Source organism: Callorhinus ursinus, unplaced genomic scaffold (assembly GCF_003265705.2).
Source record: "Callorhinus ursinus isolate GAN/ISIS: 27379988/994484 unplaced genomic scaffold, GSC_fseal_2.0 scaffold2, whole genome shotgun sequence".
Classification (NCBI taxonomy): domain Eukaryota; kingdom Metazoa; phylum Chordata; class Mammalia; order Carnivora; family Otariidae; genus Callorhinus; species Callorhinus ursinus.
This window is the reverse complement of record NW_027397064.1, coordinates 59,546,934-59,560,877: the sequence shown is the minus strand read 5'-3', so window position 1 is coordinate 59,560,877 and position 13,944 is coordinate 59,546,934. Positions and strand designations below refer to the sequence as shown.

The window sequence follows — 13,944 nt, the reverse complement described above, 5'->3', positions numbered from 1 at the left end:
TGGCCTCTAACATGCTCCCTGGGAGAAGGGTGCCATTCTAAGATAACATCTGGGAAATGCTGTGTATTTTTACCCACAAGTAGGGTTTCATTGTGCGTGGTATTAAGCTAAAGGTTCTGGAAAGCCTCTTGGCAAAGAAATCTGCTTTGATCAAGTATTTGCTTAATCAGGTATTTTCTAATCTATTTGCCTATGGACACTACCCAAACCACCTCCATTTATAAAACCAGGTAATACATATAAACATTATATTGAGCTGCCTTAGATTCTTCCAAAGGCTTGAATGAGGAGGGGCTCAAACTGCTGAGCTGACCCTCAGTGGAGAGTAGGAAGATACCTGCCCCTGGCTTTTGGATCCTACAAAGCCATGCAAATGAGCAGAGTTCTTAAGAGGTTTCATTTCCATGTTGGGGCAGATAGGATAGAAATGAGAGAGCCCATAGTAATATGACAGCTACACTCTCTTCCTTAGATTGTCTCCAAACCTTACCAGGACTCCTGGAGGACCTCAGAGTCCATCTGTCCTTTAGGTGTCCCAGAACCATTGGGACTTGCCTAGGCTGATGGGAATGAGTTCATTGACCTGATGCACAGAAACCAAAGTGCATAGAGGGTGTCAAGTTTCAGAGGAAGACAGAGGATTTAAAGTCAGACCAACAGGGGTCAATGTCTTAGCTCTGATAGGTATTCACCTGATCCCTGGCCAAATCCCTTACTCTCTCTGAACTAGAGTTTCTTCATCTATAAAATAGGGACAATTAAAGCACTTAGCTCAAATGGTTGTGAAATTTTCGTTAGACATATAAAAGCATTTAAAAAAATATGAAGTGTTATATAAAAGCTCATTAATTTAATGTTAATGTTAAGGGTATTCCTGCTGATCTTCATCTTTGGGGGGTCCACTAGTCATTCTTTTATTCATTCAACTTATCAAATATTTATTGAGCACTTTGCCACATACCAGACCCTAGGATCAGGTGCTGATGTAGAATATAGAATAAAGCAAATCCAATCTCTGCCTTCTTGGAACTTACATTCTATAGTGGGAGACATATGATAAACAAATGTGCACACAAATAAGTGTATCATTATAGTCTCCTCTCCCCAGGTACTGATGTTATATTTTTTAAATGGGGATATTGTTTATACTCTCTGTATAGATGCATTTTGATGGTGTTATCCACGAACTGTTCACAGAAAATTCAGAAATGAATTTCTCATTTTAAATAAAGAATAAGATTTTTAATATAGAACTAGAAGAGACCTTAAGAATAGTTTATCTCAATCCCTTTATTTTACAGAGAAGGAAAACTGGAAACCAGAATACTATAGAAATTTCCCCAGTCTGTGTATGTGTGTGTGTGAGAAAGAGAGAAATTGATTTTTCCAAACTTTGCTCCATAAAACATTAATACTTTAATAGATGTTAGTAGGTTATCATTTTTTTTAAGTTGCTTGGTCAAAGTAGTTTAAGAAACTATGCACCTACCCCCGACCCCTGCCTTTAGGAATCCAGAAATGAATCTTGTGATTATAAAAGATCGTTCCTAAAGTAAGGAAGCCTCTTAACTATGTACAACTCAGCATTTCCCATACTTATTTGACTACAGAATCTATTTTGAATTATCTAACAATTAATGTGCTTACAATGTGCTGGCTGGGAAGTACAGCCTTAGCATCAGTTTTGTTGGCTTCTTGGTAAAGTCTGTGAAAGCCTAATAGTAAACTAAGTTGTATCATACAACTTTAAAAAGGGTAGCTTCTCTGCCCAAAGGGAGAAAGGGAAAAGCGGATGGTGGCAAGGAGGGGAACAACGCTGCAAAGAACCTAGATGCTTCCACAGTCCAGCCACAGAAAGCAGAAGGCAGTGGGGATGCCAAGTGAAGTGTACTCTTTTTGATAGCTCTGTACTTCTAGAGACTCTACTGTTCGAAATACTATTTTTCTTTAATCAAGTTTTATAAAAATGTAGAATTTGGGTTTGTTTTTTTTTTTCCCCCCAAACTTATGTTGTTAGCATACAAGACACGTTGTTTTTTGTGGTAAGTGCAAATACCACTAATAGAATGTCTCAGAAGCTGGACTGAAATGGGGAAGATGGGATCTTCTGTCCTTGTTTTTGAAGATTATTCTTGGCTCCCAGGAGAGATTCTCTGACTTTCACACATGTCAGCCGCTTTGGCTTAGAAGCCTTACAGCATAGAGAAGCAAAACTTCATGTCTTCTTTCCTGATGCCATCAGCATATACTTGACTTCCTGAAATAGTTGTGATGTGGCCTTGGCCCCCCTAAAATCCTGTGTCGGGTAACAATACCCAGGCTTTCTGTTGATAACATCGAGATGGTGTAGCCCTAAAGAGCCAAGATTCCTGTTTGTAGTTGCTGGATCATCCCATTGATAATCTTAAGAGTTTTTAGTCCCTTTCTTCCATGTCCGAGTTGACCTGTGAAAGATCTTACATGCCTCTTGTGAAATACCCACCCCTTCTGAGAACTCCGCCTTTTCAAAACAGCAACAGAAGACTGTTGACTTTTGGGGAAGGGGAGTTTGAAAGTTGTAAAACGTTATGGATTGTCAACTATGTCCTCCTGGAAGTAACTGGTTTTGAAAAGTATCTGATAAAGCTGAATACAAATTGGCTTGGTGGTAGGGGGATCATTTCCTACCCAAAGTCATAGAGATATTCTTTACTGCATTGTAAACATTTTATAGTCTTTTCACATTTGTCTTTAGTCTGCTTTGAACTGATTTTTGTGAAAAGTAGGAGATAGAAGTTCAATATAATATTTTTCCCATGTGGGTAAGTGGTGGTTGTCCCAGCACCATCCTCTGAATACTTAATTCTTTCCCACTGACCTATAACACCAGCTCTTTCATAAATAAAGTCTCTCTGTGTGGGTGGGTCTGTTGATGATTTCTATTCTGACTCACTGGTCAGTTTGTCTAACCTTGTGGCAGTACTATACAACCCTGAGTACTACAACTTTAGAAAACAGTTTGATATCTCAGGACAAATCCCACCTCCAAAAAAATTACCACCGAATTTTTCTTCCTCGGGAGTGTCTTGGCTATTAGCCATTTGCTCTTCTGTACAACTTTTGAATTGGATTGACAAGTTCTAAAACAAAACAAAAATGTTGGAATTTTTATTGGATTTGTATTGAATTTATAGACTAAATACGATGTTGAGTCTTCCAATCCGTGAACATGATATACTTCTCCATTTATTTAGCCTTTTTAAATGTCTTTCAATAAAGTTTTATAATTTTCTCCAAAAAAAAAAAAAAAAAAAAAGGGTAGCTTCTACAGTCTTAGGACCTCAAGCTGACTGTGAATATAGCAGTAACACTTAGTAGGGCGCATTTTCTTAAGTTGACCATGTCCTTTTAATCGAGGACCAGAATGGGAAACAATGGAAACTTAGTAAGAGTATGTTCTGATACCTCTTTGGAGGAAAACAATCCTCTTTAAGTTCTTAAGCATGATTTCAGGCCTTTAAAAAATGACTGTTTTTCTTTTTAGGCATCCACAAGCCCAGTGTTCTCCAAAAGGGTGTGATGTCTCCACAGGACATTCACATAAGGTAGCTGGACATCTTGATTCCGAAGTGACTGTGTATCTTTATTTCAGACTTGTCCAAGTCGATGGTTGGGAAGCCTATATGTGGCTGCTTGGTCAAGTCATCCAAACATGAAGCTGTTAGTGACATTTTGAAGTCTTTGAGACAAAAGCCCAGCTTGCTAAAGAACCTTGGTTCAGCAGAGAGACAGGGAGGTACAGTGAAGCGAGAATCAAAAGCCTGGAAATTTGCTGCTGAGAATAAATGCTAGCTGCTCCCTGAGGTGATTTGTCTGTGCACTCCACTCTCTACAGATGTTAGAGCCTCTTTTTGAGTAAAGACCCGAGGTTCTTTGGTAGCACTTTGATATCCTGCTCGAATTCAATATGTGAAATGGAGGCGTCTCTCTGTGACTTGGAGCCCACAGCAGGCTTTGAAGTCTGATCCAATTTTTGCTGCCTACTATTTGATGTTGAAAGGATGAAATGAAGAAAATGTACAGTTTTTGCCAGTAACTCTGCTGAGCATATGTAAGATTAAAAAAACAAAATCCTTTGGATGATGTACTTAGAAATGTTAAGTAGATTAATACCTTCCTATAGGTTTTCTTTTTTCTTTCTTAGGGATAAAAATTAAGTATAGGAGAAAATCAGCACATAGCTGTTTTTTATATTCTGGATTATAATTAATTTAAGAGGGGGCTAGGTTAACATGTTCAGAGGAAGAAATAAATGAATTAAGCAAAAGGTGCTGAGACTCTGCTACTAATTGCTCCAAGGAGAGGACCTCCTCTCAATTCTCATGCAAGATGGGGGCAACTCACCACATGACCCCAATATATTTAGCTTCTTCCCCATATCATCAGGGTTAAAGGTCCCTTAGTTAAATGGAGGCTATGTCCTTAAGGCTGCTTCATCCGAAGATAAAAGTAATGTTTCTCTTACTGGGTCTTTCTGAAGCATTCCGTTTCTGGGACTGATCTGCTGTCTTCTCAGACATGCCATGCTGCCCTGGGTCGCCCAGGACCAAGTCCCTCGAGAGGAGCCCCTGCAAAATCTGGTAAGAACATTTTGAACTGTATGCTGCTTCTACCTTGGGCATGCTTGTGCCCTTTTTGATGAGTTGTTTAGGCAGGACTGTCTAGAAGATGGGACTCAGATAGCAATATGACCTAACATTAGCAAAAGTTCAGGTTTGTTCAACCATAAAGGCTGGAAGCAAAATGTGTATTAAAGGTAGCCATTTACTGCCTTCTCATGCCACTCAAGTTTACTTCTCTGAGGGAAGAAAATGAATATCAAAGGCCATTATTTCCCTTTACCTGTTAAGAACCTCAAATTAGGCAATGGTGTCACAATTTCATTTTGCCAAAGGAAAGATAAACAGTTGACCAACTTTCAGTGGAACAGATCATTTTGGGTCAAAATCTAGGGCTTAGTAAAGAATATGGATTTAGAGAGTAGTTCTGCTCTTTTGGCAACACTACCATTCTTTCAGCAAGAATACACATGTCTTGCCACACTGCTTTGGGAAATAGCTACTTATGGCCCCTTTTCTAATTTCTTTGCTACAGAATATGGTGAAAGTTAGTTTGGGGCCTTATATGTGGCTATACTGTGCAGCTTATGTGTACTTCTGGAAGATAAAATAGAAGCATGATCGTAAGAAATATTTATGAACCAGAAGATACTAAGAGCAATGTGGACCATTCCTAAGAAAGAAACTTTTTCAACTTAAAATACTGACATTACACTCAATGTAAACCTCATCTGTTTTTCTGAAATATGCCATAGATTCTCAGGTCTCTCCAAATTTCTTCTTAGCCTGTTTTTCAGTGACAAAGCAGTACAATATGAAGTGGAAAATGTACAACAAATGTGTTAGGACCTTTAGTCTGTATGGAACTTAAACTTTTGGAAAGAGACAAGAGAGGACAAGTGTACTATAGCAGAACCTTCTAAATGGGTATGCAGAAAATAATAAATCTGTCAAAAGGAATATTATCCCCATAGTGTTCAGTGTCCCCACCCAGCCAGATAGTGTTCAGGAATAAGGTCACAATGAGGAGAGGTAGGAGTAGTGCAAAAAAAGAGGAAAATTTAGGGAAAAAACTGTGGTGGAGCAGAATCCATTATGCAAGAATTTGGTTGGCATTTGTCTCTATCCAAACGGACAGTCTCTACCTTTTAATTGGGTTGTTTAGACCATTTATATTTAATGTGATTATTGATGTATTTTGGCTTAAATCTACCATCTTGCTATTTATTTTCAATTTGTTCCATCTGATCTTTGTTCTCTTTTGGCATTCTACTTTAAAATACACGTAAAAAGAAAAATTTTAAGTATGATTGAGTAGCCAAAGCCACAGATTCTGGAGTGAGACCTGCCTGGATTCAAATCTCTGTTCTCCTGTGTAGTGTTAATTGAATTATGAAACAACTCCTTATCTCAGTACTTACACATGTAAAATGAGGAAAATGGTAATTCATAGCTGAGGGGTTGTAGTGAGCATTCAGTGAGCTGTTAGTACAAGTAAAGAGCACAGCATGGTGTCTGGTTCATGGTAAGGGTACATTATTTCAGCTGCTGCTGTGGTAGTCATTGCTATTGATATTATATAAAAGCAAATTTAATCTATAAGTATGAAAAAAACAATGAAATAAAGTTCTTATTGTAAGACACTAAATTTTGGTAGGAGTTTAGAGGGAGAAAAGGATACTGTATTTTAAATTAACTATTAAAGAGATCTGTTGGATTACAATCATCTTTCCCAGTCTTTAGGAAAGTATCCCCAAAGTCAAACTTATTAATAAGCTACACATCTGACTTGCTGTAAGTGGCTCATATGCACTTTCCTGTCACACTTTTTTTTCCCCTCCAATCTAGATGGTTTTCTCTTGGGTCTCCTACCATCACCATTACTTCTCCTTACAGTCTTGTAAACAGCATCCTAAGTAGTCTTCCTGCTTCCACTCTTTTCCTCCTTCAACTTATCTTCTGCACAGATACCTGAGGAGATTTTTTAAGCATGCTCTGATCTTAACATTCCCTTCCTCCAAACGCCTCCATGGCTCCCCATTGCTTCAGCATCAGCTCTAAATTTCTTGGCGTGACATTCAAGGCTATCTCTGTTATGGTCTTAATCTTCCTTTCTAGCTGTATCTTCCACTGATCTTTCCTCCTCATTCTGTGCTTCAGAATATCCAAACTGTTCTCTATTCTCCAAACATCCCTAGTATGTCCTTTATCTCCTCTGACTTTGCTCACATGGGGCCCTCTGCCCCATCTATCCTTCTTCCCTGTTCACTTTCAGTTCTCTCCATTCTTTTTTTTTAAAGAGTGTGAGTGGGGGGATGAGAGGCCCAGGTATTGGGGGAGAGAGACAGAGGGAGAGAGAGAATCTTAATCATGCTCCATGCTCAGCCTGGGGCCCAATGAGGAGCTCGGTCTCACGACCCTGAGATCATGAGCTGAGCTGAAATCAAGAGTCAGATGCTTAACTGACTGAGCCACCCAGGCTCCCCAGTCCTTTCCATTCTTGATTCCCCCCGTGGTTCCCTCTTTTGTGCCTTTGACTTTTCTTATAGTACTTATCACATCCTGCCTTACATTATATTTTCATTCATCTACTAGATTTTAAACTCTCTGGTATTGTATCTTTTCATTTCTGTACTCTCTCCTCACAGCCGAGCCTATTACTTCTAACTGAATTCTTGAGCATCCAAAGCTGTGATGAAATATAATGGAAGCAAGAATGTAATGAAGCTCTTGAGTGAGTCAGAGAAAAGTTTTAAAATGTGTTTCTAATAATCCTGGAATAAAATAAATGTCTCTTAGTCACCCCCAAATAGGTATAGCATACCACTAGAACAAGTTAAAATGATCCAAGCTATTTTATTTTGTTGCTGTTGTTTTGAGTGGGGGAGAGAGAAAGGTTTAGGCAGGAAAACACGTTATGTAAATCAAATTCCCCTTGACCTTAGAAAGTAGCAAAGATGGATTGACGAATAAAAGCTTTCCAATTTTATGTTTTCAAGGTTATCACTGCAGAAACAAGAGTATATCCTGTAAGAGATATTTCAGCAATTTATACTTTTGTGTTTAATATTTTGCCTTAAATTACCCATTATTTCAACCTATATTTCTGTGAAAGACTGAATGAGAATACTGTGATCTTTTCAGTGTAAAAAAAAAAAAAAACCACTAACATCCAACAAGTTAGCCTTGTAACTTGCAATGACTGCTAATAACTTCACTGTTGTAGGAAGTGGTCTGGTGGGGTGGGGGATGGAGAGAGGCAGGGAATAAATCTAAAGTTACTCAGTCAGGCCAGCTCTGCTCAGGGCAGGCATGCAAAGAAGGATACAGATATGGGGCTTGTACAAAGGCTGTCTTCAGCCCCTTAGTCAGAGAGTCTCAGAAGTGTCCTTAATTGGTCCATCTGAGCCTGACTTATCTTCACATAGGAGAGGAAATCACAGTATACCCAGGAAGTGCATAATAGAATCACTTTGCAACTAATCCAAGCAGTGTGGTCTGTGGGCTGAATCTTGCTACTTGTCCCAACAAGATTAGTAAAGACATGTAAAATAAATTAATTTAGAGTAAGAAATTTAGGAAAGTTTAGATCAATCTGATATTGACACAACATCCAAATATGTGATTATGTATCTAGTAGGTGACCTTTGAAAAACATGGGTTTGAACTGTGTGGGTCCACTTATACTTGTTTTTTTTTTTTGTTTCAATAAATATATTGAAAATTTTTTTTAGATTTGCAACAATTTGAAAAAACTCTCAGATGAACTGCACAGTTTAGAAATACTGAAAAAAATTAAGAAAAAGGTATTACTGTATGAAAACAGGATATAATACATATAACATACATTATATGTGTTAATCAACTGTTTATGTTATTAGAAGGTTTCAGGTCAACAGTAGGCTATGAGTTGTTACATTTTTGATGAATCAAAAATTAGACATGGATTTTTGACTGTGCAGAGGTCAGCACTCCCAACCCCTGTGTTGTTGAAGGGTCAACTATAATTCCTTTTGATTGTATTCACAAAAGTATCTGACTGTGCAAATTGGAAATTAAAACAACCAACCCAAAACTGGTCTTTTAAAACAGTGTAAGAAGTCTGAGAATAGGAGAGTTCCTGGCACTTAGTAAGTATTAATAATTGTTGAGTAAATAGATGAATAAATAAGTATAAGGAGAAATGTCTAAAGGATACATTTTTAAACAGTAAAATCAGATCAGGTCTGGATATATGCCTCTCAGTCTAATTAAATAATTTCACTGCTTGGATAGTTGCAAAGTGATTGGGGGATGGTTGCACTTTTAAATGGAGTGGTTGGGGTTGGTTTCATTGAGAAGGCTTGAAAGTGGTGAACTAATTAGCCATGCAGTATTCCCGGCAAAGGGAATACCTATGGCAAAGGCCCTGAGGGGAAAGCCTGCATGGAATAGGTGAGGAGTAGAAAGAAGCCGATGTGATAGGATCTGGGAGAGCAAGAAGAATGGCAGGAGATGAGGAGTCAGATGATATAGGTCAGCACTTTTTCTTCTTCTACTTCTTCTTTTTTTTTTTTTAACTTTTATTTATTAAATCATCTCTACTCCCAACATGTGGCTTGAACTCACATCCCCGAGATCAAGAGTTCCATGCTTGGGGCGTCTGGGCGGCTCAGTCAGTTGAGTGTCCAGCTCTTGATCTCAGCTCAGGTCTTGATCTTGGGGTCTTGAGTTCAAGCCCCACACTGGGCTCTGTGCTGCCTGCTTAAAAGAAGTAAAAAATAAAACAAAATAAAAAGAATCTCATGCTCTACCAACTGAGCCAGTCAGGTACCCGAGGTCCATACTTCTTAATGACTTAACAAGCACCCCAGGGATGTAGTTCATATGAAGATTCTGATTCAGTAGGTCTGGGTGGCTCTGAAGATTCTGCAACACTGATGAGCTTCCAGGTGGTGCCAATATTGGGGGCCCACAATAGTAAGGGTATAAACTCAGTGAAATGCAGAGTGCTGAGCATTTTCAGCACAGGAGTGACATGACCTGAGTTGTGTTTTAAAATGATTACTCCAGCCCGTGGGTTGAGGATAGACTACAGACCTCATCGGTGAATGAGATATTCTGGGTAAGTTTCATTTTCCAGACAGCTGAAACTTTCTGAAACCTATGACTCCCTTTCATACTAGTGTAATGAACACAATTCTTTAGTGTCTCAGTACATAATCTTTAACAATTATCACACTGGGCCATAATGCAGAGAGAGTCCTAGAGACCATTGTGAAATGGGATCACCTACCCTTTCCTGTGATACCTCACCTAAGTGAGGTAGGTCTGCCCTTGGTTATCTTCTCATCTACAAGCAATACAAATTATTCATATTTCTTTTTAAAAATTTCTTTTAAGTAAGCTCTACACCTAGTGTGGGGCTTGAACTCATGACCTTGAGATCAAGAGCCGCATGCTCTCCCAACTGAGCCAGCCAGGTGCCCCCATATTTCTTTTTGAAGGTCAGAAGGTCATTGCACTTGCTACATTGCCCTTTAACTCCATTGGGTCTTAAAGATGGAGCACAGCACATCTGTAGGGAGCTGAGGAGCGAGTGGAATTGCACTCGCCTCCCAAAGGAGACAGTTGGCAGTGCACTGTGTTGGGCTGTGGTAGAGCCCTCAGGGGGTGTCTGATGTCAGATTTAGTGATCTGATTTCAGATCTTTCATGGCCTGTCTGCCCCACACTTCTTCCCAGTCTAATGCCATCTCCTTCATTATTTTTCTTTCTTGTTGCTCACTGCTAACTCTTATTGATTTTGGCATTGGTTCAGCTATCAGAAGGCAAACTTGGGCTCTGTTTTGTCCTTGAAACTCTTAATCCTTAGGCTGACCAAACATCTCCATTTTCCTGGAACTGAAGAGTTTTCCAAGATGTGGGATTTTCAGTGCTAACACCAGGACAGTCCCAGGCAAATGGGGATGAGTTGGTCACCCTATTAAAATACTAGAAGTTGAACTTGATTTGGGGAGGAACTATTTTTTTTAATTAGATCACTGTTTCAGGCAAGACAAAGCCTTAGATCCATGTGACAGAATTGCCTCACACTGCCTGCCTATGTTTGGAAGGGGTTACAAGCAGCTTGCCAAACAGCAAGCACTGTGACCATAAAGGGCTCAGATGTCATCCGTTTGACCAAGAGAGCATGTTCCTACAATGGAGTCTCAAAGGCAAGATAATCCCTATTGGGAAAGCACATGGAAACCAAACCCTATATGGAGGGAAGGCTGCTGGGCCTGTGGCCTGCATCTGATGCCATTATGGAATGCCACACACAAGACTTCGAGGCCTCTCTTATGCCCTCACATATGGGTAGTCTCTGGTACTCTGAATCCCTCCTCTTTTTGGCTTCCATTGGCCTGAGACATCTTTTCTTCTTGCCCAGGTGCCACAGAATTCACCGTAAACCCTCATCAGTGAGACTGGTTAAAACCTGTCTCAGGACTTTTCTCAGTGAGGCAGTAAAGGAATTACAGGCATAAAATTCTTATTCCATTAGCATGGGAAGTGGAAAAAACCACCTCCTTGTTAAAGGATCTTTTTTGATGAGTGGTGCTCAAACTTCAGTGTGCATCAAAATCACTGTCATTCCATAGTCTCTGATTTGGGGTAGAGGAGAGGGGGAATTTGTGTTTTTATCAAATTCCCAGCTGACACCACACTGCTGGTCTGGGGACTACCCTTTGGGAACCACTGCTATAGATGTCCCCTATCTCTGCAATACTATATTGAGTCAGAAAAAGTGAGCTGTATGTGTATGGTTTCCTGTTCATTCAACAAACACTTACTGAGCACCCACTGTATATCAACGGCAGGCCAGGAAGTGAAATAAGACACTTAGAGAATGTAATGTATTTCTAATATCTTGGTCTTTGCTGTTATTTTCCAAAGCAGGTTTGGGAATACGCCAGTGTCCTTATTTATCTCAAGTGGCCTCATTAAGTTCTCAGGAAGTTGTCAAGAACAAAGTTACAGTTATTTGTAACTTAGCTGTAGAGGAGGAGGAGGGGAGTGTTCCAGATTTTTATAAAGTGTCTCAGTTTCCAAAATTATTAGGAATTATTGCTTTTAAAGGATATTTCTATTTTATAAACTCTGCCAGGCTTTGCCAGCTTCTCTTAATGCAAAATTGCTCTAAACCCCACCAGATCTGAATATTTGCACGGATCTCTAATATGTATGTCATCACCATAATGTTTATGTTCTGGTTTTTTGCAAAAGAATTTACGTAAGGCCAGCATAAGGATTGCACGGTTCGAGGCTTGTGGGCATGAGGGTAGAGGTTGGAAGGAGAAAGAAGAGAGGACATTATAGCTCTCCTAATCCCAAACTTCATTTCTAACTTAGCCTGATTTATGTTAATCAGATACTTTCTTCTTCTGCTTAAAAGACTTTTCTTGTTTTTACCAGATCTGGATTTGAGGTTGTTTTGTTTTTGTTCAGCTTTATTTTGTAATTTTGGAGAATGTGAACGGAGTGCTGGCTGGCTGTTGTGGCAGTTTACCCCAACTGAGGCTTCTGTCCAAAACTGTGACTTTTAGGAGGAACTTTGTAGGTTAACTACCAAGAGGAGAACATTCATTTTAGCACCCCGTTTTCCCTGAAATTTGGGGATCTGGAGGATAAGCAGAAGGGACACGGTCCACAGAGGTCAGCACCACCACCCACTGAGGCGGCAAGATCCTGACCCTGCCTGAGGAGTTGAGGCTGGAGGGGAAGTGGCCATAGCCCAGGAGGTCATTGTCAGCCACCATTCCCAAGGCCACATGGCTCACGGAAGGCCTTGTGACAGTCTGTTCTCATTCCTGCAACTCATTACAGCACGTTATGAAGTTGCATAGTTTGGGGCCATTATTTCTGCTTAGACTGTGACTGCAAACATATCCGAGGAAAGTTCAGCAGGAACTTTTCCGGTGCTTTCCCGAGTGTGTCAGGTCAGGATGCACTTTTTGCAGATGCCAAGTGAGGTTCTGGCGTTGACCCAGGACATCAGGAGCACAGCTGCCAAACAACACAAGGCAGGGTGTGTGAGGCGAGTTAGGGTACTTGGCTTCCAGAATGGGATGCTGAGGGCATGGCTATAAAACGTGCTGAGAGGAATTTTATTTTTAAATTCTTTTCTTACTTGATGTATTTGGAACAGCACATACTCTATAGACTACCCTGTTAACCTTGGCTGCCTCGTTTGTTTTATTTTAAAGGATTCTTTTCAACTTTAAAATTAAACATACAGTTGTATAGTGGTAGGAGTGAGGAGTGGAGTGGTTTTTCTTTTTACTTTTGCTTGTTTTCCAAGATTAGGAGTAATACTTTTTTTTTTTTAATTCATAGAATTTTTTTTTTTAGTAGTTTGGGATTTTCAGAAAATTGAACAAAGTGAGGAATTCTCATATATCCCCTTATGTCTTCCCCTCCCTCCAAGTTGCCCCTATTATTAACATCTTGCATTATTGTGGCTCAGTTGTTACAATGATGAGCCAATATTGATATGTTATTAACTAAAGTCCGGAATTCATATTAGGGCTTACTCTTTGTGTTGCACAGTCTGAGTTTTGACAAATGTATTGACATGTATCCACCACTGCAGTATCATACAGAGTAGTTTCACTTGCCTAAAAATCCCTTGTGGCTCCACCTATTTCTGCCTCCCTCCCCCCCAACCCTAAACTTGTAACAACCTCTATTTGGGGGGTGAGGGTGGGGGTTGTTTTTTGTTTGTTTGGTTTTGTTCTTTTACTGTTTACAAATTTTCCCTTTTCCAAATGCAAATATACTTGGAATTATACAGTGCACAGCTTCTTCAAATTGCCTTCTTTCGGTTAGCAATATGCATTTGAGCTCTTCCATGTCTTTGCACGGCTTGATAGTCCATTTCTTTTTATTGCTGAAAATACTCTTGTGTGGATGTTTATCCATTGTGTGGATTGTTTGTCCATTCACCTCTTAAAGGACATCTTGGTGGCTTCCAGGTGTTGGCCGTTATGAATAAAGCTGCTGTAAACATTTTTTGTTCAGGTTTTTGTGTGAATATGTTTTCAACTCTTTGGGGTAAATACCAGAGAGTGTGATTGCTAGATTATATGGTAAGAGTATGTTTAGCTTTGTAAGAAACTGCCAAACTGTCTTCCAAAATAGCTGTACCATTTTGCATTGCCAACAGCAGCAGATAAGAGTTCATATTGCTCCACGTCCTGATCAGCACTTGGTATTATTGGTGTTTTGGATTTTAGCCATTTTAATAGGTGTGTAGTAGTATCTCATTTTTGTTTTAATTTCTATTTCCCTGATGACATATGATTTGAAGCAACTTTTCACATGCT

At 39.5% G+C, this 13,944-nt stretch overlaps 1 protein-coding gene across 1 annotated transcript in view; it reads left to right on the top strand.

The window, feature by feature from the left end:
* The window catches only part of MYO3B (myosin IIIB), a 240,547-nt gene that overhangs the window by 151,766 nt on the left and 74,837 nt on the right, over positions 1 to 13,944 (top strand). Inside the window, exons 24-25 of the mRNA XM_073905602.1 lie at positions 3,524 to 3,584; positions 4,520 to 4,619. Of these exons, the coding sequence (XP_073761703.1) occupies positions 3,524 to 3,584; positions 4,520 to 4,619 (161 nt within the window). The remainder of the gene's footprint in view (positions 1 to 3,523; positions 3,585 to 4,519; positions 4,620 to 13,944) is intronic.